The sequence below is a fragment of the Dicentrarchus labrax genome, unplaced genomic scaffold, assembly GCF_905237075.1.
Source record: "Dicentrarchus labrax unplaced genomic scaffold, dlabrax2021, whole genome shotgun sequence".
Lineage (NCBI taxonomy): Eukaryota > Metazoa > Chordata > Actinopteri > Moronidae > Dicentrarchus > Dicentrarchus labrax.
In genome coordinates, this window is record NW_026136720.1 from 32666253 (window position 1) to 32684886 (window position 18634).

At 41.2% G+C, this 18634-nt stretch overlaps 1 protein-coding gene across 10 annotated transcripts in view; it reads right to left on the reverse strand.

The window, feature by feature from the left end:
• LOC127353425 (signal-induced proliferation-associated 1-like protein 2) overlaps positions 1 to 18634 on the reverse strand; it is a 118451-nt gene that overhangs the window by 80842 nt on the left and 18975 nt on the right. For all 10 annotated transcript variants that reach the window (XR_007881285.1, XM_051382652.1, XM_051382651.1 and 7 more), the window contains exons 5-9: positions 17774 to 17936; positions 17425 to 17528; positions 16784 to 16932; positions 15726 to 16299; positions 4473 to 4747 (exon numbers count right to left, since the gene is read on the reverse strand). Coding sequence is in view for 9 of the 10 variants with exons in the window: in XM_051382652.1 (XP_051238612.1) it covers positions 4473 to 4747; positions 15726 to 16299; positions 16784 to 16932; positions 17425 to 17528; positions 17774 to 17936 (1265 nt within the window). In the remaining variant the exon portion in view is untranslated. The remainder of the gene's footprint in view (positions 1 to 4472; positions 4748 to 15725; positions 16300 to 16783; positions 16933 to 17424; positions 17529 to 17773; positions 17937 to 18634) is intronic.

An 18634-nucleotide genomic window follows, 5' to 3' on the forward strand; every position in this document is an offset into this window, starting at 1 on the left:
GAAAAGCTAACTTAATACTTATTTAATAAACTAATAATTTACCTCTGGTTTAAGTTGTTTCCACACTGACAGGACAGACAGAATGTAAATATTTTCTTTGTAGTGAAAATACAAATAGAATATTATCTAATATTATATCTATCTGTTGCATTAATGTGTATGTTTGGTCCTGCTAGATTGCCATTGCCAATACTGTTGTTGCTGTGCACCTGTCTGTCTGTCTGTCTCTCGCTCTCTCTCTCTCTCTCTCTCTCTCACCCCAACTGGTCGAGACAGATGACCACCCACCTAGAGCCGGAGGATCTGTCCTAGGTTTCTGCCTTTTAACAGGCAGTTTTTCCTTGCCCTTGTCGCCAAGTGCTTGCTCATGGTGGTACTGTTGGGTCTCTGTAATTAATGTTTTAAAGAGTTCGGTCTAGACCTGCTCTATTTGAAAAGTGTCCTGAGATAACTTCTGTTATGAATTGGCGCTATACAAATAAAATTGAATTGAATTGAATTGAATTGATTTGGTCACTTATATTTAACACACACACACACACACCCACACACACACAAGATTAAAATCTGGATAAAGTTTGATCATCACCACTGGTAGCAACAGCTGTGTGAGTTATCTCCTCAGAGTGAGTCAATAACTAGAGGAGCAATAACTGATAGTCTGTTACATTGTAATATTTATGTAATATTACAACAATTAGACACATCCTATCACAGACAGATGCAGAAAAACTAATCCATGCATTTGTTACTTCAAGGCTGGATTACTGCAACTCTTTATTATCAGGTTGCCCCACTAAGTCAATTAAAACGCTCCAATTAATTCAGAACGCTGCAGCACGAGTACTGACAGGAACTAGAAAAAGAGATCACATCTCTCCTGTACTAGCTTCTCTGCACTGGCTCCCTGTAAAATGTAGAATAGAATTTAAAATCCTCCTCCTCACCTATAAAGCTCTTCATGGTCAGGCCCCTTCATATCTTAAAGAGCTCATAGTACCCTATTACCCCACTAGAACACTACGTTCTCTGAATGCTGGGCTACTTGTGGTTCCTATAGTCTCTAAAAGTAGAACAGGAGCCAGAGCCTTCAGTTACCAAGCTCCTCTCCTGTGGAACCAGCTTCCAGTTGTGGTTCTGGAGGCAGACACCCTCACCACATTCAAGAGTAGGCTTAAGACATTCCTCTTTGATAAAGCTTATAGTTAGGGCTGGATCAGGTGAGTCCTGAACCATCCCTTAGTTATGCTGCTATAGGCCTAGACTATCGGGGGATTTCCCATGGTGCACTGAGCTCCTCTCTTCCTGTCTCTTTCTGCACTCATTCATGTCCCATTAATGCATGTTACTAACTTCACCTCTTCCCCGGAGTTCTTATGCTTTCTCGTCTCGCAGGTTCTCGTGGATCCTGGTGATGCCAAGACCTTTCATTAATCTCTAATTATACACACGGCTGATGTACCTACTTCTGCACGCTGATATCAGCATGAGGTCAGCAGTAAAGCTGCTGCACTAGATAGGGTTAAATCTGCCCTGAGGATGATGGATCTTGATTCTGATTCTGACAGATCAGGATCTGCAGCTCTTGACTGATCCAGGAGGGGACTGGTACAGGTGTTATTCCCTGAGCTGTGACTGCCAGGCCTGTTCAGTCTGCAGAGCAGCTGGTCTATAACACCAACTGATAATCCGGATTACAGGACAGATTAAAGAGTGACTGACTGAAACATTTCAATTGTCAGAGAGGAAGTCCACTGAGTTCAAACAGAAAGCAGAATTATCCACCAGATCAGAATGAGTGTGTGTGTCCTCACATAACCTCTCATACTAGATGAAAAGGATTAATGATGTCCAGATTTATGGACATATATGCAGATCTGTATATCATCATGTCATATAAAATATCCATGTCTATGATCCTCTGGATACAGACAGTATTGGTCCATATCCAACCCTTCACCACCTTGAATACTATCATATTTTTGTGTATTTATTCCAGTGACTGTTGGACCAATCAGACTCATTCTCCAAAACTGTAGCTTTCTAAAACTCTTAAATTGTTAAAAAGATGTTATAAATAAATTCACTGTTTCACAAAATGTTTCAGTTAAGAAGTTTACTGGTGTTATTCTATGACCTGTAATAACACTTTATTACAGACTGTAAATCTATGATTATTGCCTTTGGTAAATGGACTGTTCTTGTATAGTTTCCTTTCTAGTCTTCTTTTACACTAGAGCCACATTCACCCTTTCACACACATTCACACAGCGATGGCAAAGTCCATCGAACAGAAACTAACTCATTCATTCACATTCACACACCGATGCACAGCATCAGGAGCAGTTTGGGGTTCAGTATCTTGCTCAAGGATACTTCCACATACAGCAGGAGGAGCTGGGTATCAAACCAACAACCTTCCGATTAGTGGACGACCCGCTCTGCCTCTGAGCCAAAGCCATCCCTTCTGATAGCGGAGCAGTTGGTGTTCTCCTAACTTACAATTTATCTCCATTCCTGCCTTAGAGGCTTCACGAGGAACTGGATCATATTTGTTCTCAGGTAAAGATTTGAACAACAAATAGATATGAAATATAATAATAATAATAATGAAAGTGATCATTTATTAGCTTATAATGAAAACTGGATATTCAACCTTTTTATGCCTTCATGAAAGAGGCCTTTGTAGGATTAAGAATGACTGTATTGTTGTCTATCTGCCTTCTTTCATTTACGTAATATTACAAAAGTTAGACACATGCTGTCACAGACGGATGCAGAAAAACTAATCCATGCATTTGTTACTTCAAGGCTGGATTACTGCAACTCTTTATTATCAGGTTGCCCCACTAAGTCCATTAAAACGCTCCAATTAATTCAAAACGCTGCAGCACGAGTACTGACAGGAACTAGAAAAAGAGATCACATCCCTCCTGTACTAGCTTCTCTGCACTGGCTCCCTGTAAAATTTAGAATAAAATTTAAAATCCTCCTCCTCCTCCCCTACAAAGCTCTTCATGGTCAGGCCCTTTCATATCTTTAAGAGCTCACAGTACCCTACTACCCCACTAGAACACTGCGCTCTCTGAATGCAGGGCTACTTGTGGTTCCTATAGTCTCTAAAAGTAGAACAGGAGCCAGAGTGTTCAGCTACCAAGCTCCTCTCCTGTGGAACCAGCTTCCAGTCGTGGTTCTGGAGGCCGACACCCTCTCAACATTTAAGAGTCTGTCTGTCTCTCGCTCTCTCTGCCTCTCTCTCTCTCTCTCACCCCAACTGGTCGAGACAGACGACCACCCACCTAGAGCCGGAGGATCTGTCCTAGGTTTCTGCCTTTTAACAGGCAGTTTTTCCTTGCCCTTGTCGCCAAGTGCTTGCTCATGGTGGTACTGTTGGGTCTCTGTAATTAATGTTTTAAAGAGTTCGATCTAGACCTGCTCTATTTGAAAAGTGTCCTGAGATAACTTCTGTTATGAATTGGCGCTATACAAATAAAATTGAATTGAAATTGAATTGAATTGAAAGAGTCAACCTAAGACGTTCCTCTTTGATAAAGCTTATAGTTAGGGCTGGCTCAGGTGAGTCCTGAACCATCCCTTAGTGGAGCCTCCTGCCATGGTCCTGCCTGACTGGCATTGCTAATGTCACTGATATTATTATTATTATTAATATTATTATTACTACAGTTACTATTATTACTATAGTTACTGCTCATTGTCCCCCATCGTTGTTGTTGTCGTCGTCGTCGTCGTCATCAACTTCTTCATGTTCATCATCATCAGTCACTACTATTAGTGTAGTTGTTGCTACTGTTGTTGCTGTGCGTCTGTCTGTCTGTCTCTCTCTCTTTCTCTCTCTCTCTCTCTCTCACCCCAACTGGTTGAGGCAGACAACCACCCACCTAGAGCCGAAGGGTCTGTCCTAGGTTTCTGCCTCTTAAAAGGCAGTTTTTCCTTGCCCCCGTCGCTAAATGCTTGCTCATGGTGGTACTGTTGGGTCTCTGTAAATAATGTTATAAGGAGTTCAGTCTAGACCTGTTCTATTTGAAAAGTGTCCTGAGATAACTTCTGTTATGAATTGGCACTATACAAATAAAATTGAATTGAATTGAATTGAGTATCTATTCTAAAGTTCTTGTCATTTATTATTATGAACCATGTAAACATACAATACAGAGGGTCTGCCTCAGTTCAGATTGTATTTTAGTGTTTACAATTCTTGAATAAATGTGCAATTAATTCATTTAGAACCAAAAATAAACTGATGCACAGTGAGCCGGGGGTCATTGCCTCATGGTTCTGGATCCTAGTGTGTTGTTCCTCTGACTTGTAGTTGGTTAAATAGAGAACCATCATGTTTAATAATGTAGAATAAAGGGTTGTGAGCTGTGATTTACTGTTGTTGTTGTTGTTGTTGTTGTTCCTGAGACAAAACAAGCCTTAAAAATATTTAGAATAATAAACGCTCTACCGACCTGCGTGGCGTCCCATCTCTGTTTGGCGGGATGACCACCATGGTGACCATCGGCGACGTCCGCAGCAGCTCAACCATCTGTTCGTGAGACAACGTTACCACAGCGATGCTACAGATCTCCATCAGCCTGCAGCCAGGGCGGAGGCCCACTTGCCAGGCAAAGCTATGGGCCTCGACATCCGCCACCACGCCTTCAAAATTAACATGGAAGCCGAGCTGACCGAGACAGTTCCTCCTGAGAGACATCGGCACCGCTGGAGCGCCTCCACTCATCAGCTGAGAACAGAATATAATAACAATATTAATATATTTGAATAGACGTTCACTTATATATATATATATATCCTACTGTTTTAATTCATTTCCATTTGTTTTTATTTTCCTTGTTTGTATTCTTTTTATAATAAGTCATGATTATCTTATCTGATGTTAAGCACATTGTGTTGCATTTTATGCATGAATTGTGCTATATAAATAAATTGTTATTATCATTGTTGTTATTATTATTATTAGTTGTTGTTGTTGTTGTTGTTGTTGTTATTATGTGCATATTTCTGCACCATGGACAGACAGTAGAGGTCTAATTGTTTGATTTAAATATCTTTGGATATGATATATCACGTTTCTACCACAAAAACACAAAATATTTGACAATAGACCTGACTGTTGGGTCTCTGTAAATAATGTTATAAGGAGTTCGGTCTAGACCTGCTCTATTCATTTTACATTAAGTGTCCTGAGATAACTTCTATTATGAATTGGCACTATACAAATAAAATTGAATTAAACTGAACTGACACCAGCAGAACAATAGTGCCAGCATGAAGTCGGTTATTAAGCATTAACTCATGAATAGTTAGGAATAGAAGAAAAAAAATTGTATAGTGCGTTCCTTTGATGATGCCCATTTTACTGATATAGGCCACGCCTACTCGCACCTTAAAAATAGAAATTTTTTGCTTCTTTTGGCACATATTTCATCCAATTTTCACTATAATCAGTACATATCATATTTTTATGAAGCCGAACAAGACTTATCATTTGCCAGCACGTTTGTCTGTAATTGGTAACCAAACTTTTGAAGGCTGAAATGGATTGCAACCACATTTGGGAATGTTGTAGATAAAGCCACAGTGTATGTGTGTGCAACATTTCATATAGTTCTAACATTAGCTCCACCTTGTGGCCATTAATAAACCCCACCATATCTCTTGAACGCAGTATTCAATAACCACCAATTTAGGGTGGTTTCTTCAGATATGAATCACAAACATTTCTTGCTGGGACAGAATATGTGCCTATGAGCAGCGGCAGCAGCAACAGAGACAGCAATAGCATGTTTTTTCTTCAGGAACTGCAAGTATTCTAGTTATCATTAGTCATCTGTTTAAACTTGACTTACACACTCATTTATAGTAGGTAATCACAGAGAAAAACTAAAGTTTCACAGTACTAAGGCTAATTTCAGTCTTTGATGACATGATTGAATTTATTCATTACACAAAAAACCCTAACCGTCACAATCACAGAAACCCTTTGTACCGGTTGTTGGAAATGTATCTAATGTAGCTGGGCAAACTGCTTCCATAACACCACCAATGCTGTTGGAAATCAACAAACACATTCACTCACTGATGGACATTTCATGGACCTATCAGAGGTCTGTTTTCTTCTCGTTGACAAATAGAAGTTTTGATTAGATGTCTAAAATAAGGTGTGTGGTTAACACCAGTTTAAGAGATTTTCACATTTTGTTCTCCAATGTAAATTCCGTCAGTAAATACCCCGCCTGTGAATGTTGAAGCTTTTACTTGTCTTAAAAAAGGCGGTTGCTAACAAGTGTCTAAATGACACTACAGAGGTTTAGGCTAACCCTAAATACAAGTTGGAAGTTTAGTAGTGGTGATGTTGAAGTTATGTGACCATTCGTTTATGGAGGGTTAGATTTTTTTGCTGTATCATAAACCTTTGTTCACCACAGATCATTTTCATCAATAATTCAAAATAGTATGGTTGGAATACAGAAAATACATCATCACTGCAGCTCTGTAATTATTTAGTGCATAAGAGCTTCTGGGCCTGGAATCAATAATCTATAATCAATAAATAGTGTATAAACTCTAGAGCAGGGGTGTCAAACTCAAATACACAGTGGGCCGAGATTAAAAAATTGCTACAAGTCAAGGGTCTGACGGGTTCAACGTTTATTGAAAACTTATTTAAATAGCTGGGTGCGCTTGAGCAGGAGTAGTGAGTAGACGTGTCTTCCTCAGCTCCCGCAGAAATCTATCAAATTTATACATTTTGGACCTCGTAACCGTTCAAACTCTGTTGGAAACACACACTAAGTGACTTTACTACCTTATGAGTGGATGAATGCCTCCCAAACCGGCCAAACAACAAAGTGGGAAAGCCACAACACGGGGCGATTCGAACTCCTCGCCTAGCGTTAGCGCAGAAACAGGTGCTAATGCTAATAACATGGATGCGCTGGTAAATGCAGTTACTGCTGTGCAAGCCTCTATCAACTTGTTTCGGGAGGAGAACCGGGCGTCTATTGCTTCTTTACACTCGATCCTGAATTTGTATGGCCAACAAATTACTGATATGGAGGACGGGCCGACTGAGTTCGACAAGAGACTGAGCAGCGTGGAAGCTTCCCAAACTTCGCTGGCTAAAGAGAACGGTGCTTTGAGGGAGAAGGTGGCGTACTTGGAAAACTACACTAGACAGCAGAATATACGCATTGTGGGGATATCAGAAAATGCGGAGGGCCCGCGACCAACAGAATTCATCACCAAACTACTCATCGATGTGCTTGGGGAAGACAGTTTTGAGAAGCCGCCGTCGGTGGATAGAGCCCACAGGAGTTTGGCCCCAAAACCAGCTGATGGCGACAATAGACCACGGCCATTCATTGTCAAGCTCCATCACTTTCAAACCAAAGAGTTGATCCTACGCCTCGCCAGACAGAAGGGCCCGCTCTCCTTCAACGGATCAAGATTTCACATCCTTCCTTACTACAGCCCGGATGTCAACAAACGAAGCACAGCCTTCTCCGAGTCCAAAAAGAAGCTCCACGCCGCAAAGATCCAGTTCGGCCTCTACTACCCAGCCACTCTGCAGTTCACACACAACGGGAAACGTATGAAGTTTTTCTATTTTTATAGTATTATTTTATTAGCATTGTTCATAGAGGCAGTGAACGTTTTGTGTGTGAAGGTGTGTGTACACATCACACGTAACGCTACATATGTAGGCCCTCCTAAATGCTTTATTATTATTTTTTTTTAATTCATTTTTTTTATTTTTTTTTATTTTAGTTTTATGATCACCACCGGTCTCGCTACAGTGACTTTCTACGGTCTATGGATATCACTGTTTCAATAATGTAAAATGAAGTCACAGCTCATTTAATACACTGTTGGAGAGGTTCATCAATGGTTGAAAAAGGTATCCATCACTGCGGGTAGCATGTAAATGCAGGTTTGCAGTAGTTTGAAGTTTTCTGGGGGGGGGGTAGCCTTCTTAAGGCTTGTTTATGTGTTATATGTAGTAATTTTGATGTGGTATTTGTTCTATGTATAGTTTGTGCACCTATCCGGCTTTTTTATCATCTAAATGGGGTAGACACAGGTATCTTTGAATTGAGTGGTTCTAAAGACACAGAGTAATTCACATCTTGTCCCAGGTAAAGATGACATTAAAATGAATGCTGGAATGTGAGGGGTCTGAATCAGACAATCAAAAGAAAAAGGGTTCTCTCTCACTTACAATATCTTGGGGTTGGTATTGCTTTCCTACAGGAAACCCACCTTCAAAATCGAGACCAGTCTAAAATTCACAAAGAATGGGTGGGGCAAATGTTTCATTCACAATTTAACTGTAAAGGTAGAGGAGTAGCTATACTCATTCATAAAAAGATTCCTCTCATTGTATCAGACACTATCTTGGACCCAAATGGCAGATACGTAATGGTTGTGGGAGAGCTGTTCCAACTTCGCTTAGTATTGGTTAATATTTACGGCCCAAACTTTGATGATGATAATTTTTGTAAAAAGATGCTAAGCTCCATACCTAATCTGGATAGTTATCACTTAATTATGTCTGGGGATTACAACCTGGTGATGGATTCTGTCTGGGATCGCTCTTCTCTGTATCAAGGCCGTCTAAATCTGTGCAAACAATCCAGTCGTTCATAGATATACATAGACTTATAGACCCATGGAGATTTAAACATCCCACCAAAAGGGAGTATTCGTATTACTCTAATGTAAAGTCATTTTCCAGGATAGATTTTTTTTTGGGTTGACCCCTATCTGCTCAGTGTTATTACAGATTGCAAATATGATCCAATCATTATTTCTGATCACGCTCCGGTTAGTATTAAGGTAACTCTTCCGACTCAGAGGACAAAACGGACATGGCAGCTTGACACACTCCTGCTGGCTGATTCAGACTTTGTGAAGTTCATTACAGAACAAATAGATTTCTTTCTGCAGGTAAATAAGACTGATGATCTCAACCTCAACCCTCTGGGAGACACTTAAAGCGTATTTTAGGAGACAGATTATTTCTCGCTCTGCTTATATTAGGAAAATGAAGTATAAGAATATTGAGGAGCTTTCTTCAGAAATTAAGGCTCTGGATGGACTCATATCTGGTTCTCCGACCCCTGATTTGATTAGGAGGAGAGTAGGCTTACAAACTGAAATTGATCTCTTAACTACCACCCAAGCGGAGAGGCTCATCTTTAAGTCCCGTAGTAGATTATATGAAGAGGGGGATAAACCTTCCAAACTATTAGCTAGTCAACTCCGCCAAAAAGCGGCATCCCGTACTATTTTGCAAATTATGCTACCGGATAGCTCCTCAACGGAGGATCATCAAGCTATTAACAACTGCTTTAAATACTTTTATTCTAAATTATACTCTTCAGACTCAACATCAGATCACAACCAATTTGACGCTTTTTTTTCTAATCTGAACGTTTCTACAATTGACTCTGACTTTAAAGAACGATTGGAACAAAATCTGACGTTGGAGGAAATTAACAATGCAATAATGTCCCTTCAGAGTGGAAAAGCCCCTGGTCCGGATGGGTTTCCAACTGACTTTTATAAAAAATGTAAAGATAAACTTCTTCTTCTGTCAGTCTATGCAGAAGCACTGGAAAATAACACTCTTCTGCCTACGCTTCGCCAGGCATCTATTACACTGCTATTAAAGAAGAATAAGGACCCTCGATATTGCTCATCTTATAGACCAATCAGCTTTACAAACTGTGACGGTAAAGTGTTCTCAAAGGCCATTGCACTTCGGCTTGAAACAATTCTTCCTCATATAATTTCAGAGGACCAGACTGGGTTTATCCAGGGCAGACAATCCTATTTTAACCTGAGACGTTTGTTTAATATCATCTATACTGAATCTAGCACTTCATCCCCAGAAGCAGTAATATCACTTGATGCCGAAAAGGCGTTTGATCGGGTTGAGTGGGATTATCTTTTTCATACACTTGGCAGGTTTGGTTTTGGCCCTAACTTCACTCACCTTATCAAACTCATTTACACTGATCCAACTGCCTCAGTTTATACCAACGGTATCTCATCTGAGTATTTTCCTCTTCACAGAGGGACGAAACAAGGGGATCCAGTGAGTCTGTTGCTTTTCGTTTTAGCTATAGAGCCACTTGCCATAGCTCTTAGATGCAATAATAGTATACAAGGTATCTCACGTGGTGGCCTAACTCACACTGTCTCGGTTTATGCAGACGACTTGTTACTATATGTCACCAACCCCATTACAACTACCCCTGAAATCCTTAGAATCTTGCAGGAATTTGGAAATATATCTGGGTACAAACAAAATTTTAATAAAAGCGATTACTTCCCCATTAGTAGTAATGCCAGAGAATATCCCAATCTGCCATTTAAGTTGTCCGCCGAGTCCTTTACATATCTGGGTGTAAAAGTCACCAAATCCTATTACAGTCTATTTAAAAGTAACCTCACTCCTCTGTTGGAACAGTGCGAACAAGATATTAAAAGATGGTCTATTTTGCCACTATCTCTTATCGGGAGAACAAATTCTGTAAAGATGAATATTGTACCAAAGTTTCTATATTTATTTCAGGCGTTGCCTGTTTATATACCACAATCTTTTTTCAAGGCATTTAATCAAATGATTTCTTCCTTTATATGGAATAACAAATCAGCTCGCATAAGAAAAGAATTTATGGAAAGACCAAAAGGTGTAGGTGGGCTTTCACTTCCAAATTTGCGCACGTATTATTGGGCTGCGAATTTTAATGCCATCTCTCTGTGGCTAAAAGATTGGAATGATAGGATTCCTGCATGGCTCCAGATTGAAAAGGTTACAAGTAGCCCACACTCACACCCTGCTTTACTCTGCGCACCCCTACCAACACTAGTTAATAATATAAGGATAATATAATTGTAACTCAATCACTACGTATCGTAAATCAGTTCAAAAGATGTCTGGGTATTCAGAGTATTTCTATTCACTCACCAATAATACATAATCATCTTTTTCAACCATCCTTAATGGACAATGGCTTCAAAATTTGGTATGAAAAAGGCATTCATAGTATTGAGGACCTGTATGTTAATGATACTTTTGCTAGCTTTGAACAACTATCTAGAAAATTTGGTCTGACCAATAATCATTTTTTGCGATACTTGCAGATTAGAGACTAGAGATTTTACTCGTAAAAAGTTTGCTAATTTTCCTACACTCCCTTCTCCTTCCTGTTTGGATTCCCTATTAAGGGTCAATATGCTGAATAAGACCAGAATATCATTTATTTATTCCCATATCATGGATAGCTGCAACCTCTCTATTTCACATATTCGAGAACAGTGGGAAAAAGACTTGGGGGCCCAGCTGTCTGATGAGGAATGGGATATGGCTCTTACTAGAGTCCACTCTTCTTCCATATGTTCCAGACATGCTTACACAGGTTGCACTTCTCAAGCTAAATTAGCAAGAATATTTCCAAATGTAGACCCATTATGCGATAGATGTAAACAGATTCCGGCTACTTCCTATCATATGTTCTGGTCTTGTCCGAAACTTGTTCCTTTCTGGTCATCATTTTTTGAAGTCATCTCTAATGCTTATGCTTATAACATCTCACCTTCTCCCTTGGATGCTGTTTTTTGATTGGTTTTCTGATCCAACTGTTCCCCCTATTCATTTACAGAGGGTCATTGCCTTTTCCTCCTTATTAGCTAGACGCTTGATTTTATTTAAATGGAAGGCTGCTACTCCTCCATCACACCATCACTGGATTAGGGACGTTATGCAGAATGTTAAGCTGGAAAAAATCAGATGCACCCTCAACGGTTCCATCAACAGATTCTACAAAACCTGGAACCCTCTGATAACTTATGTAAACAATTTACACACTGATTATGAATTAAAATAAATAAAAATAATAAATAATAAATAATAAAAAAATAAAATAAAATCAGTTTAATTATTTTCTTATGGCTCTATCTGCAGTTTTTCCAGAGTAATTTCAAGTATTAACATTTTCTACAGACAAACAACAGCCAAAAGTAATTTACTTCAAAGAAAAATCAACTGTCCTGTAGTAGTAAGACAAAAAAATGCAAAAATGAAACTGCATTAAAAACTGAAAATGCGTCAAAGCACCGTTTGCTGCTCACTAGTCTGAGGAAGATGCTTGGTGTCTCATCTTCGATACAAGTTCATCAATGTCTGGGGCAATGTTCCCTCTAATTTTTCATGTGTCTGGGCATACACACAAGCTCCCTGAGCACACTGAGGACCACTGTGGGCAACATCAGATGTGCACGCTGTGGCCACACACCAGTATCACACCTGTTCAAAACAGAAGAAAAACAAAGAACAAAGAAAAATCTCACCCAGTTTCACCGCTTGTTCTTCTATTTGCACATACTCAGACAGCCATTCCATCCTAAAAGAACCACATTTCTTTTTTACTTTGGCTTGGTCAGTGGAAGTGTCGCTGGCGCTGCCCGTTCGTTTCGCCATGAAAAGGGGTTGCGTGCGTCTCTTAACTCCGCCGCACTGTTGTTAGCAAGCTAACCTCCACGGCGCGTATGGGCAGGGCACATATGCAAGCACTATCAATGCTATGATTGGCTGCATAGCGTAAGTAAACCGTATCGTATCATTGGCTGAACACCTGTCACTCACTGCGTTACATTGAAAAATGGTACAGAAAAACACATTATTGGTCTAATTAATTAGATTAGATTAGGTCTAATATTAGATATTAATTAATACGTTTATGGTGAATTTTATTTTATGCGCTGCATAGATTTTCTTGTGCGCTGAGAATGTGCTAGCAATGCGCGATTGCGCAGGCGCGCAGCTTAGAGGGAACATTGGTCTGGGGTCAGGCTCTGAGCTTAGGAAATCCTCAGGATTGAGTGAAGGTGTTCATCAGTAAGACGACTCCTGTGTGAAGTTTTGTTCATCTTCATCAAAGAGAACAGTTGTTCACACATGTGCTGCCAAACATAGAGAGCGTTTGAGCAGGCTGGGAGCGCAGCTGGGGCATTGTGTCAGGGATGAAATGTGGAAACTCTGCAGCGCCCACAGACTCATATTTTGCCTTCAGTGTGTCACTACACTGGAGCTCAATCAGCTCCATTTGAAGGTTTGATGGTGTGCTTTCCACGTCAGCTGCAAATGGATTACTGAGTAGTTCAAACCTGCTTTTTTGGGCTTCAAAATCGGCAAATCGCTGTGTGAAGTCAGCACCAAGTATGCAGAGTTTTTCAGCAAACTGTGTAGTTGGGAAAGCGGCGGCAGCGATCTGCTCTTTCGTTGTTTGACAGTGCGGAAAATGGCTCAAGTTTTCCTGCTGCATCTGCATCTCCCACAGGCGCAGCTTGGTTTTAAAAGCCCTCACTGTAGCGTACATGTCAGTGATGACACGGCCCCGCCCCTGAAGCTGCAGGTTGAGCACATTCAGGTGGCTCGTGATGTCACACAGAAACGCCACTTTACACTGAAACTTTTTATTTCGGAGCTCTGTTGTGTCTTTCTCTTTGCTTTCCATGAACTCAGATCTCCTCACACAACTCGAAAAATCTTTCCAGCACCTTTCCCTGGCTTAGCCATCGCACCTCTGTGTGATAGCGCAAGTCACCATATTCTGAACTTCACTCCGCCAGAAAAGACTTGAACTGGCGGTGATTTAAACCCTTGGCTCTGATAAAGTTAACCGCTTGTGTTATGATGCTCATCATATGTTCCATTTTCAAGGCTTTGCCACACAACGATTCCCGGTGTATGATGCAGTGATAAGCTGTCAGTTCACCTGTGACGTTTTCCTCCTACATCTTTTCTCAGATCCTCCCCACCAATCCACTCTTTTGACCGCACATCGCAGGTGCCCCATCTGTTGTCAGTCCCACAAGTTTATCCCACGGCACCCATTTTATCTACACATCTGGACACCTCTTCAAAGAGATCTTTCCCCATAGTTGTGCCATGCATTGAGTGTAATCCCAAAAACTCTTCTGTTACGCGCAGGCTTGAGTCAACTCCACGAATGAAAATTGACAGCTGGACAGTATCAGAAGTGTCGGTGCTCTCATCCACAGCAAGGGAGTATGCGATGAAATCTTTTCCCTTTCTCACAAGCTGTTGTTGGAGATTGGCAGCAAGGTGATGCACATGGTCAGCAACGGTGTTTCGGCTCAGGCTCACATTTAAAAATGCTTGCCTTTTTTCTGGGCACACGGCGTCGCAAACTTTAATCATGCAGTTTTTGACAAATTTCACCTCGGTAAAGGGCCGGGCTGATTTTGCAACCTCTGCTGCCACAATAAAACTGGCCTTAACAGCAGCCTCGCTTTGTGATGTGACTTTAGTGAACATGGCCTGCTGTGACACCAGACTTCTTTTTAACTCTTCTACCTTCTGTAGCCTTTGTGTCGTGTCCAGATGCTTGTATTTGTCGTGGTACTTCATTTCATAGTGTCCTCTTTTGTTGTATTCTTTCATTACAGCCACACTGTCTCCGCACAGGAGACACACAGCTTTGCCCTTTACATCAGAAAACATATACTGTGCCTCCCACCTGTCTTGAAAACTCCTGTTTTCAAAGTCCACCTTTCTTTTAGCCATTTTTTGGGGAGAGGGTTAGCTATAAGTTGACACAAGCGGTGTATAATACCATAAGACTGCTGATGAATTAGTGGGGCACGCTTTCACGGGCCTGTGATTGACGTGCTGATGCATGGGCAGTGCATTGTGGGATTTGTAGTATTATGGTGGTGCGTGCGATATACCGGCGGGCCAGCTCTAATAGTAAATAAATTTTGTCATGCGGGCCAAAGATAATTCATTTGGCCTTGAGTCTGACACATGTGCTCTAGAGCTATGTTCTGTATGTAGTTGATTCAATCAATAATCTATAATCAATCAATCCCTAGTAGCAGAAGTTACACACTGTAGGTATAACTGCCTATCACCAGCTCATCCATGATTACCACAGTCATAATAAGGTGGTCTACCAAAAAAGTCCAGTGTGTAGGAGTTAATGCCATCAACTCCGTCACTTCACCCTCCATTCCCAAGTGCAAAGGAAAGACCATTGTGTTTGTAAAATATGCGAACACCACTATCTAGATCCAATGTTTGGTTTGTGCATTCTGGGCTACTGTAGAAACATGATGATTCAACATGGCGGACTCCTGTACTTCTGTAGATAAAAACGTCTTATTCTAAGGTAATGAAATCAGGTGATTATACACTAATGAAAACATACCTGAATATTATATTACAGTAATATTACTATATAACAAGAATTCTTAGAACCATAGTTACACATATGCCACTGTCAGTAACAGCTCACATGTTCTTCAGCTCTAATATTTCTGCTCCAAACTGTGCACACCGCTGGTTGATGGTTGTATTGATTCCAGGAGGATGTTGGTCAGTCAACATGATGCAGTCACATATTTTGAGTCACTGATTATCAGCAGTTGTTTTTGGCTAAAAAAAACGAACGAAAAAAAAAAAACTTCTGTTGTAATAAAGCTATAAAACAGGATCAGGGTTGATAGAAATATAAAGGAATAAAGTGACTGCGTGTAAGTGGATTTGCTGTGACGTTACACTTTAAAATCAAGTTTTCAGGTGGTTAAAACATCAGCTCTCAGTTTGTTCAATATTAAGATTTAATTACTGATATGTCTCTCGTTGGAATAATCACATCTTTCCTCACCTGCAGTCTCTGCGTGATTTCTCCAATATCCTTCCAGGTTGTTGAAAACATCACGCAGTCGGCGTGTTCGTAAAACAGTTTGATGAGTCCGTGTCCAGCGCTCCAGCCAATCACGTCTCTGCAGTAACAGCTGAACACCACCTGTCTACTCGCTTCCTCTATCAGCACCACAAACTCGTTGGAGATGGCAAGGAGGCAAGTGACAGCAGTGGAGTGGCTGAAGTCTCGAGCTGTCACACTCCAGGTGAGCGCCCCGCTGCTCTGCAGGTGAGCATATCGACGCGGCGTGCTGCGCTCCTTCTTCTTCCCTCCCAGAGAGATGAAACTGAACCTTGCAGAGGAGGACATGTCCACTGGTGTTGACGTAACAAAGTTCTCCACCAGCGCCATCAGGTGTTCCTGTCTGCTGCACATCGCCATGGCAACAACCTTCTCTGACCTGCCTACGGCGTGTTTAGCATTGATGATCTTCATCAGCAGGAAGTCCCTGAAAGCAGGTGAGGCGGAAAAACTCTGACCTGCTGGGATCAGAGGACCGAAGCATGGGACGTCTCTGCACCTAGAGACTGCAACGCTAAGTGACAGGTGGTAAATGGTAAGTGGTAAATGAACTGTACTTATATAGTGCCATTCGAGTCTTTCAACCACTCAGTGCGCTGTACACTACAGGCACACTCACTCCATTCACACACACTCATACACTGATGGCAGTGCAGGTAAACACGTCAACAGGTGGAGGTAAACACGTCAACAGGTAGAGATAAACACGTCAACAGGTGGAGGTAAACACGTCAACAGCTGAAGGTAAACACATGTCAACAGGTGGAGGTAAACATGTCAACAGCTGAAGGTAAACACGTCAACAGCTGAAGGTAAACACGTCAACAGGTGGAGGTAAACATGTCAACAGGTGAAGGTAAACACATCAACAACTGAAAATAAACACATCAACAGGTGGAAATAAACACATCAACAGCTGAAGGTAAACACATCAATAGGTGGAGATAAACCGAGAGACTAAACAGACACAGGTGTGTCTGTAGCAAGTACAATCTCACCTGTAGCAGGTGTGTTGGCTGCAGGGTCGGTGGACTCTGACGATGATGAAGACATGTGAGTTGATGTTTTGGGGACAGAAGGGCGGAGCGTCTGGCTCTTGGAAAATCACTGTGACGATGTCATTCCCAATGTGATGTTTATGCATGAGCTGAGACAAACAAACAAACAAACAAACAAACAAAGAGACTGCTGTTGTAGTAGTAGTAACTGGTGTGTATTGTTTGTAGTATGTGGTAGCAGTAGCAGTCATAGTAATAGTAGTAGCAGTAGTTGCAGGAGTACCTGGTGCATATTGTTTGCAGTATATAGTAGTAGCAGTAGCAGTAGTAGTAGTAGTAGTAGTAGCAGTAGTAGCAGTAGTAGTAGTAGTAGTAGTAGTAGTAAGAGTAGTAGCAGTAGTAGTAGTAGCAGTAGTAGTAGAAGTAGTAGTAGTAGCAATAGCAATAGTAGCAGTAGCATTAGTAGTTAGTAGTAGTAGTAGTAGTAGCAGTAGCAATAGCAATAGTAGCAGTAGCATTAGTAGTTAGTAGTAGTAGTAGCAGTAGCAATAGTAGCAGTAGCAGTAGTAGTTAGTAGTAGTAGTTAGTAGTAGTAGTAGTAGTAGCAGTATCAGTAGTAGTAGCAGTAGTAGCAGTAGTACCTGTTGTGTATCGTTTACAGTATTTGGCAGTTGTTTTGAAACGTGGAACATCACCTCGAACTCTCTGAACTTTGTGTAAACAGAGTGACCCCCTGTTGAGTCACCTGACAGGAAACAGGAAGTAAACAACAGCAGTTTATAGTCAGTCATACCTGATATACACCTTCACCACCATCAGTAGTGACATCACAGTGACATGATCACTATAACTCAGGTTCATGACCAACAGTGTCATTAAAACAGGAAGTGGTTCTAGTTCAGAAACAGGAATTGTTTCTGGTTCTAGTTCAGAAACAGGAAGTGTTTCTGGTTCTGGTTGTGTTTCAGAGACAGGAACTGGTTTTGCTACCGATGCTGTCTAGCTGAGCTCTGTACTTGGTGAATCCCTTCAGTTGGACCTTGTGACCCAGCAGGTCCAGGAACTGCTCCAGAGCTGCACTGGACTTATTGTTGTTCTCCTGAGAGTTCTGACTGGCCCTGAAGCAAACACCCACTGTGTGCTGGAAACTCAGCTGCAGATAAAAAAAGAAGAAAAACATCAGTTTATCCGAGTCCAGGACAGTCCAGCCCAGTCCATCAGAGTCCAGCAGTTATCCAGGTCCTGAACAAGAACATTTCCATTTTTAATCTCTCCAATGTCATGTTTGTGCATTCGACTACTTTGGTTTATGTTGGATTCTTGGAACTCTGATGATGTCTCCTGACAATGAGGTCACCTATAGTTGAGGTCAGCTGATCATTAACCTATTCAATATCCATGTTTGTATGTCCATCTGTTGGACATTAAAGGAGACATATTATGCCCCTTTTCAGGTTCATAATTGTATTTTGTGGCTCTCCTACAATAGGTTTAGATGTTTTAATCTTCAAAAAAGACACTATTTATCTTATACTGCCAATAGCTGAGCACCTCTTTTCAGCCTCTGTCTGAATCAATCAGTTTTAGCTCCTGTCTCTTTAAGGCCCCCCTTCCGAAAAGCCCAGTCTGCTCTGATTGGTCGGCATTATGACACGGTTCACATGGATGATGCTCCGACCCCTCCCACTTCTGCCTCAGCGTTGCAAGCAGTTAGCTCCTCACTGCTACTGAGTTTAGCTGCATTTCTACCGTCAACATTAATTCAATAACTGCTTCAAAACCAAAAACTTCACCACCGGACATATTAGAGCGGGAGTCTGACCTGAAATCACTGAGAAATGAACATCAACA